This window comes from Rhopilema esculentum, chromosome 9 (genome assembly GCF_057945365.1).
Source record: "Rhopilema esculentum isolate cy_ngs chromosome 9, ASM5794536v1, whole genome shotgun sequence".
Classification (NCBI taxonomy): domain Eukaryota; kingdom Metazoa; phylum Cnidaria; class Scyphozoa; order Rhizostomeae; family Rhizostomatidae; genus Rhopilema; species Rhopilema esculentum.
In genome coordinates this window covers 4303740-4318319 of record NC_142823.1, presented here as the reverse complement: position 1 = coordinate 4318319, position 14580 = coordinate 4303740, and the positions used below count along the sequence as shown (strand labels likewise).

Genomic DNA, 14580 nt, shown 5'->3' with positions numbered 1-14580 from the left:
CAACTTTTTCCACATTTGCTACTTCCAATAACGAACTACATACATTTCCAATAGATCTGCAATACTTTGATTATAACAACTTTTTCCACATTTGCTACTTCCAATAACAAACTCCATACATTGCCAATGAATCTGCAATACTTCGATTGTAACGATTTTTCCATATTTCTTACTTCCAATAACAAACTCCATACATTTCCAATGGATCTGCATTTCTTCGATTATAACGAATTTTCCAAATTTGCTACTTCCAATAACAAACTCCATACATTTCCAATGGGTCTGCAATACTTCGATTATAACGATTTTTCCACATTTGCTACTTCCAATAACAAACTCTATAAATTTCCAATGGATCTGCAATACTTCGATTATAACATCTTTTCCACATTTGCTACTTCCAATAACAAACTCCATACATTTCCAATGGATCTGCAATACTACCATTATAACGATTTTTCCATATTTCTTACTTCCAATAACAAACTCCATACATTTCCAATGGATCTGCATTTCTTCGATTATAACGAATTTTCCAAATTTGCTACTTCCAATAACAAACTCCATACATTTCCAATGGGTCTGCAATACTTCGATTATAACATCTTTTCCACATTTGCTACTTCCAATAACAAACTCCATACATTTCCAATGGATCTGCAATACTACTATTATAACGATTTTTCCATATTTCTTACTTCCAATAACAAACTCCATACATTTCCAATGGATCTGCATTTCTTCGATTATAACGATTTTTCCACATTTGGTACTTCCAATAACAAACTCCATAAATATTTAATGGACCTGCAATAATACGGTTGTAACAACTTTTTCCACATTTGCTACTTCCAATAACGAACTCCATACATTTCCAATGGATCTGCAATACTTTGATTATAACGACTTTTGCACATTTGCTACTTCCAATAACGAACTACATGCATTTCCAATGGATCTGCAATTCTTTGATTATTTCGAATTTTCCACATTTGCTACTTCCAATAACAAACTCCATACATTTCCAATGGATCTGCAATACTTCGATTATAACGAATTTTCCATATTTGCTACTTCCAATAACCAACTCCATACATTTCCAATGGATCTGCAATACTTCGATTATAACGATTTTTCCATATTTCTTACTTCCAATAACAAACTCCATACATTTCCAATGGATCTGCATTTCTTCGATTATAACGAATTTTCCAAATTTGCTACTTCCAATAACAAACTCCATACATTTCCAATGGGTCTGCAATACTTCGATTATAACGATTTTTCCACATTTGCTACTTCCAATAACAAACTCTATAAATTTCCAATGGATCTGCAATACTTCGATTATAACATCTTTTCCACATTTGCTACTTCCAATAACAAACTCCATACATTTCCAATGGATCTGCAATACTACCATTATAACGATTTTTCCATATTTCTTACTTCCAATAACAAACTCCATACATTTCCAATGGATCTGCATTTCTTCGATTATAACGAATTTTCCAAATTTGCTACTTCCAATAACAAACTCCATACATTTCCAATGGGTCTGCAATACTTCGATTATAACATCTTTTCCACATTTGCTACTTCCAATAACAAACTCCATACATTTCCAATGGATCTGCAATACTACTATTATAACGATTTTTCCATATTTCTTACTTCCAATAACAAACTCCATACATTTCCAATGGATCTGCATTTCTTCGATTATAACGATTTTTCCATATTTGCTACTTCCAATAACCAACTCCATACATTTCCAATGGATCTGCAATTCTTCGATTATAACGATTTTTCACATTCGCTACTTCCAATAACCAACTCTATAAATATCAAATTGATCTGCAATACTAAGATTGTAATAATTTTTTCCACATTTGTTTCTTTCAATCACCAACCTGACACATTCTGTTTGCAATTTCCAATGACAATGCAAGTTTGTACCACCGATTAATTAATCTGCTGTGTTTCTCAAATGCTGCGATTGTATGAGAGGCGTCTTCGTTTGTAATTTTTATCGGTTTTCTCGTTATATTTTCATTGATACTGCAATTTTTCGACAATGGCAAATTTGTCAGCTTTTCTTTTTTGTGAAATCTATTTTTTTCTCCAAATAACGTATGATGCTATGTTAATGATATTTATTTTTTTACCTTAAAAGGTCTTTCTTTATGCTTGATAGGTATTTCTATAATCCGCACAACACTAGGCTTATAACACTTATTTCGTCCATATTTTTCATTTATGATAGAAATTTCTATTCAGCAAATTTGGAAAAACTTTAAGTGAAATCCTGCTTTGTAGTTCCTTTGTATGTTTTGTCTTTGCAATTATATTGCATTGATAGTTAATATTCTTTTGAATTTTCTCTTCCTTTGGTTTTTTTTATAAGCCAACTATTTTGCTCGAAAAAAAGTTTTCCATTTGTTGTCTCACCCAAATTTGCCACCCAATCAGATAAAGCAAATGGGCTTAAAGGCCGCAGTTACGGGTATCTTTTAATTCCTGCTGAATTAACAACTTTCATTATTTATTTAAGGACCTTAGTCTGAAGTTCTCCATATTTTTCGTCGAAATAGCACTAATCTTCCCCGATACATAAAGTGTGGCTCTCGAACTGCCTTTTTGTCAACATTTTTGTCTTTTTTTATTTTTTTGACAAATCTTTACGTCTGCAACCTGTTATTCCACCACTTTTGTAAGATCGTTAGCTAATTGTTAATAGATCTACCTTTTTTGTTCGATGCATTGGCAGGATCAAGCTGGCTGCTAGCTAGAATCCGTTTCACTTGCAATGTTGATTTCTTTCTCCAATTTTTTCATGCAGTTTTTGTGGTACATTTTATTCCTTTTTGTTAGTAAATTTCACAACTAGCAATACTGTGATGGTATTAGCGGGTTGGGGAATATTTTCGTTTGTTTCTTTATAAATAAAGCTTCTTATTTGCGCGATTGTTGTAAATTTTTTTTGAGAATTTTAGGTTATTTGTCTAGACAAAAATATAAAATAATACACATGAACTGGCTTATATATTTATTAATTGTAGAAAACAATATGTACTGGTTTGAATTGTTTCAACTTAAGCGATAAAGCAGAAAATTGCTCCATCAGAAACTAGGCTTTTGCGACGAGTGAACCAGTAATATTGAGATTTTATAATCATCAGGGGCAATTTTGCCTGCTGGTGTATTGGAAGACATCGCTTATTTTATCTTTTAAAGCCCCAGGAAGAAGATACTAACATTAGTAATACACACAGGCTCAGTCCAACTGATTCTTTCCGTACTGTTCCGTACTTCCCAACCTTTTCCGTACTGTTTTTAACGTAACTGTCATGCCTTAAAGCATACAAGCTTAAAAAGAAATGAAAAGAATGGCACCCAAAGCTTCCATGATAAAAATGCAAGAAGGTAGACAAAAAATGCTCAGACGATCTATGTTTAAGGAAGTAAAGAGGGTGAGAGGGTCCAGCCTCTGTTGATCCCCCACCTTAAGCCACCTTACATACAAAGTTGTAAGAACAGCACACCTTGCTTTAGCGGTTTATTTTTGAAACCTTCACGAACCACAAGACTCTCATGTATTAAAATAATGATCCATTGAATTAGGTTTAGTTAAATTGATAGACACATAGAGCTAATTGCATCCAACAATTGACGAACAATCAAGAGAACCCAACAAAAAAAGGTCATGGATAAATGCTATCAAATTAATCACGAGCGACGGCCATAATCTGTGCAGATATAACAATCTTGCTGAGTTAACAAAGAAGCAAATATTCTGTGTAAAACAAACCCTGATTTCATTTTGTTTAATGATCATAAAGATGTTAATTATTTCGTTTGTAAAGCGACAAAAGTTTGTTCTTTTGTTTTTGAATAGCTGAATAATATCCGTAAAACTTATTACTTTATAATAATTCTAAAATAAAAGCTTAAGAGACTGTAGATAAATAAAGTTTATTGATGGATTAAATTATATTTAGTATTTTATAATGACTGGTTCTGCGGAAGGCAAAACTTTTAGACCGACCCCAAACCAAACGGAAAAGGATGGCGTTATACGTGCTGCGAGATGCAGTTCTAGTTATTGAAAAAAGAAAGTTACTAAAATTATTAAAATTATCTAAGAGCTGTAAGCATAATAAAAGCTCCCATAGAAGAGTCGAGTGATGTAAACGATTAAGACTAGCGTCAAAAGGATTAGCAATTAAACTCACCTCCCTTTATTCGTATGTTGCCTTAGAATGATATCTTACCAGTGCACAAAATGCAAAAAATGTGTCTGCATTGGTGAAACTTCCTTCTTTCCATTTAATTCTCTGCTGCATTTCGCGTCTCCGCGCAGTACGAGCCGAACCGAATAATGGCGGCCTGTATCTAAATTTGCTGCAAGTATACAATCATGTGACGTCACATTAATCAAAATCGTCACGGATTATCAAGATGGCGGCCGGGCCTCCTTTTGGTTTTAGATAATCAGGCAACTGGTTTTTAAGGCTTTGTATATTATTGAATAACAGTTTCCTGTGATAATGAAAAATAAAAATAAGGCAGTGACAAGTTGACTAGATTTAACAATAAATGATAATTGATATGCTTGCAAAATCTGGTACTTTTTGCGGTTTATCGTTTTCAAAGATGAATTCAATTTACAGTGTTGATCGGCTTATATGGATAGCTATCATATGATAATGATTATTTGCTTCTAGATCTGAAAAGCCAAACGATGTTGATGAAGGGGCTAGTACGAGAGCAAAATCAGTTCCTCCAAGCACCACTGCTGGGATTTTTGGAGGTATAACGATTTCTCTTTGCTTTTTAGGTATCCTATTTCTATTGATACTTTTTAGATTTTTATAATAACAGATCATGACAAAATAATAAAAAAAGAGGTATAACAATTTGATGTTCTCTATAACTACAATCTTTGTTAGAAAAAGGTCTGGGATTTTTATTGAAAAAGTAATGCCATATACTTGTGTCAAATGGGTAGGGCCTAGCTTGTTGCTACCATCATGTCCTTTCCCCGAGGTCTTTGTTTGGAGAAGTGATTGAAAATAAATTGAAGTGCACACACAAGCGACAAAATACTAAGAGAGATGGTTGGGTTGAAACTATATTTTTAACGTATCTCGGCATTTTTGGCCAGATGTTGTAATTTGCAAACTCGAAAAAAGGATATTGTAACCACCAACAATATAATTTTGTCATTAATGTGTTACTTTTGGAATCTTTTGACTTATATTCTATCCTGTGTTGTCAAGTCTTTTGAAAAAAACATCTAAAATATTTCAGGGATAGTAGCAAATTCAACTTAAAACTGCCTCGTGTCTTCTTGAATCAATCAGATATGCATTCATTATCGAGCTAGCAAATTATACATAAAGCAAATAGTTTTAAGCAAACAGGCACTAAAACTCTATTCAAATATTTGTGTTTATTTGACTTAAATTTTGGAGACTTTTTGGAACTGTGTTGGCTGGCTAGCATTGTCTTTGATAGATTCTTCCTAGTTTCCAGCATTGTAAGCACGTCTTGTTGCATAGGTATGAATGGATGGTAAACGAGAAAGCAAGCTGGAAGCTTGTTTTTCAGGCATATATACGGCAGAACAAAAACAAAGCAATAGAGTTCTTTTTTGTATCAATTCTAGCATCAAAAGGGACTTTTTCTTGGGATCATGTGTGCTGTTTCTTTCGAAAACTACAAAGGTAAAGAATAACAAAGCAAGATATTATTGCGTCTTGTGCCTGGGTGGCAACTATAGTTTAATTATTCCTTGCATCAGATTTTAGATCGACTTTTCGTTTCCTTTTTTACAGACGGGGGTGGTACTGTTGATGAGTCAAGACGGCGGAAGGAGCAGTACAAGAAGGACTTGGAAATGCAAATCAAAGAAAAAGAAGAACAAAAGTACAGGTATATATTCAAATTAATTCAATTTTCATTTCATTGTCTATTTGGAAAAAAAAATTTCCATATGGTTCTATGCACCTTCTCTTCCTAATTGTCACATTAAAATACTGTGTCCAATAAGTAATACTATTTCGACGCCAGCAGACACTTTATCGTAAACAATTGTCCAATTTAATATTTCTCGCTAAGTTATATCACATTTTAGGAACTTTTTCTATCTCAAGCCCTCTGATATAATGATGTTCCAGCCTTTGTCTTTTTTTAAAAACAAATTCTTGATGTTGCTGTGAATTTGTTCGACTCAATAGTACGCTTCTTTATTTTAGAGAAAAACTGAAAAAACTTGGAAGAATCACATCCTCTGACGAATTAAATATTATCACGGTAGGTTTCTTGTACCAGATAGGCTGCCATGAACAAAGTGGCAAATAGAGGCACTTATGAAAATTAATTTCTTTATTTTTTTTCTTATCAGCTTGTATTTCAATGACTATTTACTGTCATCTATTTTCAAATGATTAATATTTAAGTTTGAAGGTGAGACGATCTCTTGCCCAAACTTTCTAGTTAATTAGTATAAAAAATTGCTGCAGTTGATCTCGGTTATGTTTTCGTCACCAAATTATAAACGTGGAAAAGTCAAATATACGCGTATCAAACATTGCTTAATCAAATCTTTGTATCGTTGGAATATCGGTTACCACTCTGGGTTGCTTTTTTAAATAAAGCTCGTGTTTTTTGTCATGGTATTAATACTGACCTTTGTTTAAGTTTATTTGAATTAAACTTGTCAATTTACTCTTCAACATGAATCCCATACTGTTTATATGCTCATGAATCCACGTATACTCCATATTCTGTGCTATGGAAATCGCTGTTTACCGATCTGTTATAAAGGGCTCAATGCCTTGATGGCGTAGCTGGACACTTTTGGACGATCGCATTAAGTGTGAAACTCGGAGAAGAAACCAATGTATATGAATCGCCCTGTTCTATACACCAGAAGCATTTTCTGTTATTTATCAAACAGCACTTGAAATGTTCATGTATTGCAATTTGCTTTCGAAATAGTGTTCTGAAGTTAAAGATAAATGATGTTATTCATTTTGACAGAAAAAAGAAGAGTCAACTACAAATAATAAGCCTGTGACGTCAGAAAACCATACAGAAGACCGCTATGTTGAACCAACCTCAGGAAGTCGATCGGGCAGTAGAAGCTATGGAAGACCTCGTTATGAAGATGATCATCATGATCCTCGTTTGGGTTATCAAGGATATCCAGGAATGCCGTATCGAGGTATGGGTGGATATGACCCGTACATGCAAATGATGCCGGGAAGATTTGACCCAAGGATGGATCCGTATTTGATGCAAAATCCCGGATATGCTGGGTTTCCAGGCTACTCCGGTATGATGTACGGTCCGAGTGCTGGTATGATGCCTAGGCCTGATAGATTTGACGACCGAGGAAGAAATGGAGACTTTGGGGGCGGACGTACTTCACGTAAGCTTACTATTTTCTCTCTGGTGTTTGATGTATCCTGTTATAACTTCTCTGTGTTCTAAAAAACGTTTAATGCCAATTCTTTACGTTCACGAGTATTAAGGCCTTTGAAATATATCTTTACTAACTGTTTGGAAGGAACAGGAAGTATAAAAAACTGTTAAGTACAGTATAGTATAAAACTTATACCTTATAAAACTTCTAAAGTATAAAACAGTATAAAACTTAACAATCTTATTACTCTCAAAATCGTGGAGATTTTCTAAAGAGGCTTGACAGGAAAGCCATCTATTGGGTGAAGGGGCGTGTAATGCATCTGAAACGAGCCGGGGGCAAAGTAAATTGAAGGTACTTTAACAGCGCTTATGTAGAGGGGTATCTCAGAGGAGAGATTTAAAAGAGAAAATGTCATCATTTTTAACTAAACTCCTTCAAAGCGAGTTATACAAAACTGTTCTAAATTATTTCAACTTCGGAATTCTTTCATCAGATATGAATAAATTTCCTTTACAATTTTACCATTTAAAATGATTTAAGAAAACCTAAAAAAGAGCTCGCCAAATCTGTGTTTTACTGCCTGTTCACATTGCTCTTTTAGATTGATTATCCATCGATTAGAAGTGATCCCAGATATCTGTTCCTTAATGTTTTAACACCTATGTTTTATCTTTGGAAGAACTGATCTTATTTTTTGAATGAATGAGGTTATCAGTAACGATAGGCTCAATCTTTCGAAAGTTTAAAAACAACCCCACCCGAACTTAAAAAGCTAAGATATCTGAAATTTTCAATTTAAATTTTCCCAGCCACTCAAAGGAGTTTATACATTGAAATCCACTGAATACTGCAACACTGCACTCGGCTTGCAGATTACATGTAAGCTGGACACTGAAGAAGTTTCTGTTTCAAAACTTGTTTTGACTTCGGCTTTTCAAGGAAGTTTCATCGCTGGATATTGATCTTAAAAATTTAAGCAACACGTAAGAAACTTTTGGTAGCTGAATAGCCAAAAAAATTGAGAAATAGTCTACCCGCTCAAAACTTTAGTTTCTTAAAAAAAAGAAGATTGATATTGTATTTAAATTTTATTTAGTTATATCTAGTGACATTTTATATTTTCTTTTTATTTCTTGTTAAAGGTAGAGATAGTCAGGCGCGGAATCTGAAGAGTCCGCGTATTGAAGGTAAGAAATGCGAATTCCCCGATCGTTTTAAAAAGATCTAGAAAAAATTTCATTTTCTTCTGTGATCGCTTTACTAAATTATTTTAAGCAAGAATTTAGCAAGTTATTTAGGAATTTAAGGATTTGGGAGTTTAGTAATTATTTTTTTAATTGAGCAGCCGTAGTTCAGATAACAAAGCAAAATTGAGCCCTTTCCCCACCCCAGCGAAAATAAAATGTCAGAAAGGGCATCTGCTCTACTTTTCTCCACATATTGAAGTTCGGTGTTTAAAGTGCTTTTGTTCTTTTAAAACTTTTTTATAAACCCCCCTCCCCCGAATAACCAGCCGGTACCCGCCCTAAGACATCTGGGCTGGTATTTTCAATACACGTCGTTCGTACTTGTAGCTGCGCCATCTTGTATAACCGGGGGTGTAGCTCAGTGGTAGAGCGCTCGCTTTGCATGCGAGAGGCCCGGGGTTCGAAACCCCGCACCTCCACAGGGTTAATTTTCATGTTTTTTCTGTTAAAAGTTCAGAATTTTTCTTTGGATTTTAAAAGACCATGTGTAAAGATGACTTTACATTTGATCTCAGAAATTTTTTTGCGTTGTCAGCAATGTAACACGTCATCTTCATATGCCTTTATTTCATAACAGGCTTCACTATTCCTTGAGTTCTAATCAGTTTCTTGCCCCCACTGTCTACAGATCGTCAGTTACCCTCCCCCCCCTTCCCCCTCACCAAGATAGCTTGCCAGTGTTTTCACTGCCTTTCGTAAGATTCCCAAAGCACTTCCTTTTCATTTAATGCAACTTACCTGCCTTTAGCACCGGTACAAGAGACGGTGTCCGTAAGAACCAGTGAAGTGAAATCGAAGCATTCACCTCGAAGTGTAGCGGTAACTGCTGGGGTTTTCGGTGACGACACTCCTGATAAGGGAGCCGAAAGAGCTGCTAAAATTGCCTATCAAGAAGAACTCAGAAAACAGGTAAATGATACTATCAAATCTATTTTTCAAATATAGACGTATTGATGTACAGATTTCTGTGGTGGAAATTTGCACATGTGTATGGCTGGCAAAAATCAAACCTTTGCAAACCTTGGCAAAAATTTCCTGGCTGTGATTAACCAAACAGTAAAATAAAGTCGTCAACCTATTTTTTTCCAAAGTCTTCTTGCTATAAAGCAATTCTCAAATCTTGTCATCAACTATTCCTGACACGTTGACATCAACTCTTCTCTAACTTACCTTTACAGATGCAAGAAAAACAAGCTGCAAAGGAAAAAGAGAAGAGAGAGCGTGAAAGGTATTGTTCAACAATTATCATATCTTTGTTTATACATTCCTCGTTAACTACTTTCATGTTTCTTAATATGTCATTGAATTTCAATAGAGACTTCTTCTGTGAAGCCCACTTAGAAACGCGACTTTAAGATAAAAGCGAGCATGCTAACAATAGAAATCGTTGCTGCAAGCACCGACATAATCAGATTGATACTTAAATTAGTATTAAAGATTTGCATTGGTCGCAATAAAACCTCGCACAGTTCTAGTATTTATAAGTTTCTTTGTCACGCTTAATGCTTTTTTAATTGGGCATGGAATGTCTGTAAAGTGGGTTGACATACCAAAGCAATTTAAATCTGAACACCCTGTCATACCCGGTTTCTTTACCCTTTTTAGCCTAAATATAACCTACCTTTATACCGTATTTTATCGCTTCGTAACTGTAACCTCATAAATGCCGTCTTTCCTCACTTTGCAATATTTACCCCTTTCTCCATCCCTGATGTTAATTTTTTTTGCTTAAAGGATGCTTCTTTTGACACTTTATTATAGTTCCTAACCTAAATGCTACTCTACAAGGTATTGATTACACCCTATACCTGCTACCACTTTTCAAGATTAAGATACCTAGAGATTTTCCCTCCAACAGTAAGAAGAAGGTTTTTTCTCCCAGCAAAAATGGCACCGAATTTCGGTTTACGTGTATTCGTTTTCATATGATTGTTGTCCTCTTTTTTCTTTTTAGGTATGAGGCAAAGATGGAGGCCGAGATGGCAAAGTATGACCCTTGGGGGCGGGCTGGGGGCGGTGCTCCTGTCAAGGACCAATCAGGCCATCTTGTTGGTATGTTTCTATCATGCAACTCTTAAAATAATTTTCTCAGAACTTTTTTATGAAGTTTTCTAGAGTAACATGTTAAGTCCTCTGTCCCATTCATTCTCCCATTTTTGAAATCAGATATAATTTTTCACCTATTTTACCAATTTAAGGTCTGTTTGACAATGGATATTTCTATAATAAGCATTGTTATCATTTTTAACAGCATTAAGGATATTTTGCTGAATCCTCCGTATTTCAAATTTCCATCGCATCTCCTTTCTTCACAGCCGACTTGAGAACATTACACAAATATAATGAAGATGGAGTCGTCGTATCTCCAAGAGGCGATGTAAATTCTGACGGCAATTTGGCCAACTTACCCAAAGACAGTCCAGTATTAGCAGCCTTGAATGGTTTTCAGAACATTGCAAACTCATCTCCAAATGCGTCTCCACGTGGTTGGTATATGTTCCATTATAAAACTTATCACTGAGAGAGCCATCAAGCACGTTTTATATGTATGATGTTTACACAAAGTTTTGAAATCAAAACGTAGAGCTTCATTTAGAATCTGTCTGCCCTCACGTAAGACAGTTTATGGCCTTTAAATCTCTCCTCAGTGTGCAAATGAAACAAAATTTTAGTGAGATTTAAAGGTCTCAAAATTTAAAGGTCTCAAAATCAATTGCTAACTAGTAATAGCCAATTAAGTCAATTTCAATTTAACCGATATTGTAGCTAATTGTTTATAAAAATGTTATCTTTCGAGTTCATATTTTTCAGGTTTTTTTTCTTTTTAGTGTTTCGTTATAAAATTATACGTATATTATTTCAACAATTGCTTATGAGCTTTATGAGTTATCTATTCTAAAAAGCTTTCCAGCTAATGTTTTGCTTTTTTTATTTAAATATCATATCTTTTCGATCTGTTTATTCTAACTGATCAAAAATTCTCTTGCCCAATTTACTCTCTTTTTCTCTCTTTTTTTCTCTCTTTTCTCTCTCTTTTTTCTACAGATACTTCGAAATGCATAGATCTTTAAACTTTTAAAAAAATCTATACTTTTGTATACTTTAGAGAATTAGTTCCTTGTTTATACCTGTATTTTGTGTAAATAATTTTAATTTCCGTCCTAAAGTGATTAGTTTCAAAGAAGTAAAAGAAGGTGCAGTAATTTTTTAAAATTCATAACTTCAGGAAACTTTGAAAACCAGGCTCAAGGAAGGGGGGCTGCTTTGATGGAACTCCAAGGAATACAGAAGGTAGTCTGCAGACCTTACAATCTATTATGAAATCTCACTTCCATTGTATATTCTTCATTATGCTAAGCAGTACGCTTCCATCATTGATTGTTGAACAATTTGCAGAAATATCGAATATTAAGTTTATATGAGTATTGTTTCCTAGAAGTATCAAAGGACCCACGATATAAGGTCATTTTGCGATAATTGGTTCTATATTCGGATCATTTCTTTTCGAATTGAAAGAATATAAATGCAGATTTCTTGATGAAGGATTGAAGCGTAACTGAAGCCAAGCCATGCAATGCCAGCGATGAAAGTTTGCATTCCGTGTGGTTATGATTCAAGTATCTACTCAATGTTTGAAATTGAAATTAGGCCAAGAATATTGTAGAGAAAATACCTAGAATAATATGGTTAACAGACCTTTAATAGTTTCCAAACTGATCAAAACAACCCTATTATAATGTTGAAGTAATATAGAAAATATTAATATCGAATTAGGACGTGAAATTTGTTGTAAAAAGATCTGGAATGATATTGAATACCCGGCATGATATTGAGAATATACCTGGACTTTTTAAAGTTTCAAAAGTCATTTTGTCGTCAGTTCGATTCTGTCTAAAATAAACAGATTATTATCTTTATTATGAAATATCATTCTGATTTTGTGATTCTTGCTGTTTTCACTACAGTTAAATTCTTATAAGAGCTTATTAAAACACTCAGTGCCTGTTTGTCGTACCTCATTCAAGTTTCTTGGCATTGCGTTGATTCTGTTCTAAACGTTTCAGAACCCTACCCAGAAAAAAGAACAGCAAAGTTACCAGGATTTTCTGAGGCAGCAGGTGAGCATAGCATAATTCAAAACGTGATATTGCACAATGATATATTTCAAGATAATTTTTTACTGACCTTCTTCGGTTCACTTTTCAGATCGAGGAGAAAAAGCGTATAAAAGATGAGGAAGAGAGGAAGCAGAAAGAAGAGGAAGATAAAGAGGTATATTAACTACTTTTTATCACTGCATCAAGGTTGGTATGTAAAAAACTGAAAATATATTTAGTTTATTTCAGCTATTAAGAATTTATTCTGTAATCATGATGACATCATCTGAAGAAAAGAACTATGATACAATAACTTCAGACTCAGAGTTAAGATAAGGGATGACTAAATGAATAAGAGAGGGCCTTCTGGAAGCATTAAAGTTGAGGATACCTCGATGTTTTAAGATTTGAAAGTGTTGCATTGTAGCAGCTTTTATGTTGCAGATTTTCTGTTTTCACTAGAACCGAAGACTTGAAGAGCAAAGGATCAAAATGGAGCAGGAATTTCTTATTGAGCAGGAGAAAGAAAGACGGAAAGAGGAAGAAGTGTGTATCTACCATATTAATTTTTAGCCTACAATATTTTTTATTTTTTTATAGCGTCGACCTAACCTTCTCATCTCTGGTAGAACTGACCATTCTATCATGTTCTGTTGGCCAGCATCAACTGCCTTTAAATTAAAAACAGGTTTTTCCATTGATTATTGTAGAAGTTATTGGCTGTATTTAACGAGCTATTGATTTTGTTACAGGTTCGCCAGAAGAACGATGAGATGAGAAAAGTTGCAGAGCTAAAAAGACAGGAAGCTGAGAAGGAGAGAAAGGAAATCGAAGCTGATAGATTTAAATCCATTCTGAAAAGATCCTCAGAGCTCAAACAACAGTCAATAGAAACGGTATGCTTTTTCATCAAGGTTCCGGATTACACTTGTCTTGTAGCTTTTATAGTATATGTGTTGTTATTATAAAGGCTCTTTCTTGCTCATTCTCTTAGCATTGATTTGCTTTAATGTGATACTTTATAGCAAGGCTATTAGCAAAGTTTTCTTTCATTTTCTCTTGACGTTCAGATATTGTGCGAGGCATAGATTTGGAGCACTTTTGTATCTGTATTTGTATTTGTTACATCCTAGCTTCCAAAAGTAGTTTTAAGGACAATGAGAAGCTACGCTCACCGCGCAGTGTTCTGGTCCTTCCTCTTGATGTGACCACATCTATTGATTCCCACGCCTGGAATTACAGAGAGCTGGCTACTCTCCTCAATCTAAGTGTCACTTTAACCGCTGAGACCTCCTTATGCCTCTGAGGTCTTCTTCTTGCCTTTATTCTCTCTTAGTATGCTACCAAATATTAATGGAATTTGTACATCAAAGTAGGTTATATAGATGAAACAAAAAAGCACCTCAATATTTTATCAATTAACAATGTGCGACGTTCGCCAACGATTCGTATATTTGGAGATGTCTCGAAATAATTTTGCCTGTCATTAGTGACTCGAATTTCTAATTAAAATCTATGGAAAAATAATATTTTCTTGAAGAGCTCGTATTCTCTGAATCATGTTTCTTCAGAAAGGCAACTTCTACCATGTATGTTACTATTTCAGATAGGAGGAAGAGTTCGGTTCAGATTTGTTGAAGAAAGCAAAAAAACTTTGCGATACTTCTAATTCTGTACGATAGCAATCGCTCTGATGACAAAATTGCATTCGACAGAATATGAATTGCAAATTTTTTGTATCTTATTCAACCTTTTCTTGATGCCCTTAACATAAGAGCGTTCAATAAATCTTTCCCTTCCT

At 34.4% G+C, this 14580-nt stretch overlaps 1 protein-coding gene and 1 non-coding gene across 3 annotated transcripts in view; both read left to right on the top strand.

Moving 5' to 3' along the window:
* LOC135688693 (uncharacterized) overlaps window positions 1-14580 on the top strand; it is a 104266-nt gene that overhangs the window by 80959 nt on the left and 8727 nt on the right. For both annotated transcript variants that reach the window (XM_065205610.2, XM_065205609.2), the window contains exons 13-26: window positions 4728-4813; window positions 5841-5937; window positions 6261-6318; window positions 7048-7438; window positions 8578-8622; window positions 9431-9591; window positions 9861-9910; window positions 10637-10734; window positions 10998-11168; window positions 11909-11973; window positions 12747-12800; window positions 12889-12954; window positions 13242-13325; window positions 13532-13675. In XM_065205610.2, coding sequence (XP_065061682.2) covers window positions 4728-4813; window positions 5841-5937; window positions 6261-6318; window positions 7048-7438; window positions 8578-8622; window positions 9431-9591; window positions 9861-9910; window positions 10637-10734; window positions 10998-11168; window positions 11909-11973; window positions 12747-12800; window positions 12889-12954; window positions 13242-13325; window positions 13532-13675 — 1570 coding nt within the window. The remainder of the gene's footprint in view (window positions 1-4727; window positions 4814-5840; window positions 5938-6260; window positions 6319-7047; window positions 7439-8577; window positions 8623-9430; window positions 9592-9860; window positions 9911-10636; window positions 10735-10997; window positions 11169-11908; window positions 11974-12746; window positions 12801-12888; window positions 12955-13241; window positions 13326-13531; window positions 13676-14580) is intronic.
* On the top strand, window positions 9030-9101 carry Trnaa-ugc (transfer RNA alanine (anticodon UGC)). Its single transcript has one exon. It is a non-coding gene; the product is annotated as a tRNA-Ala (tRNA).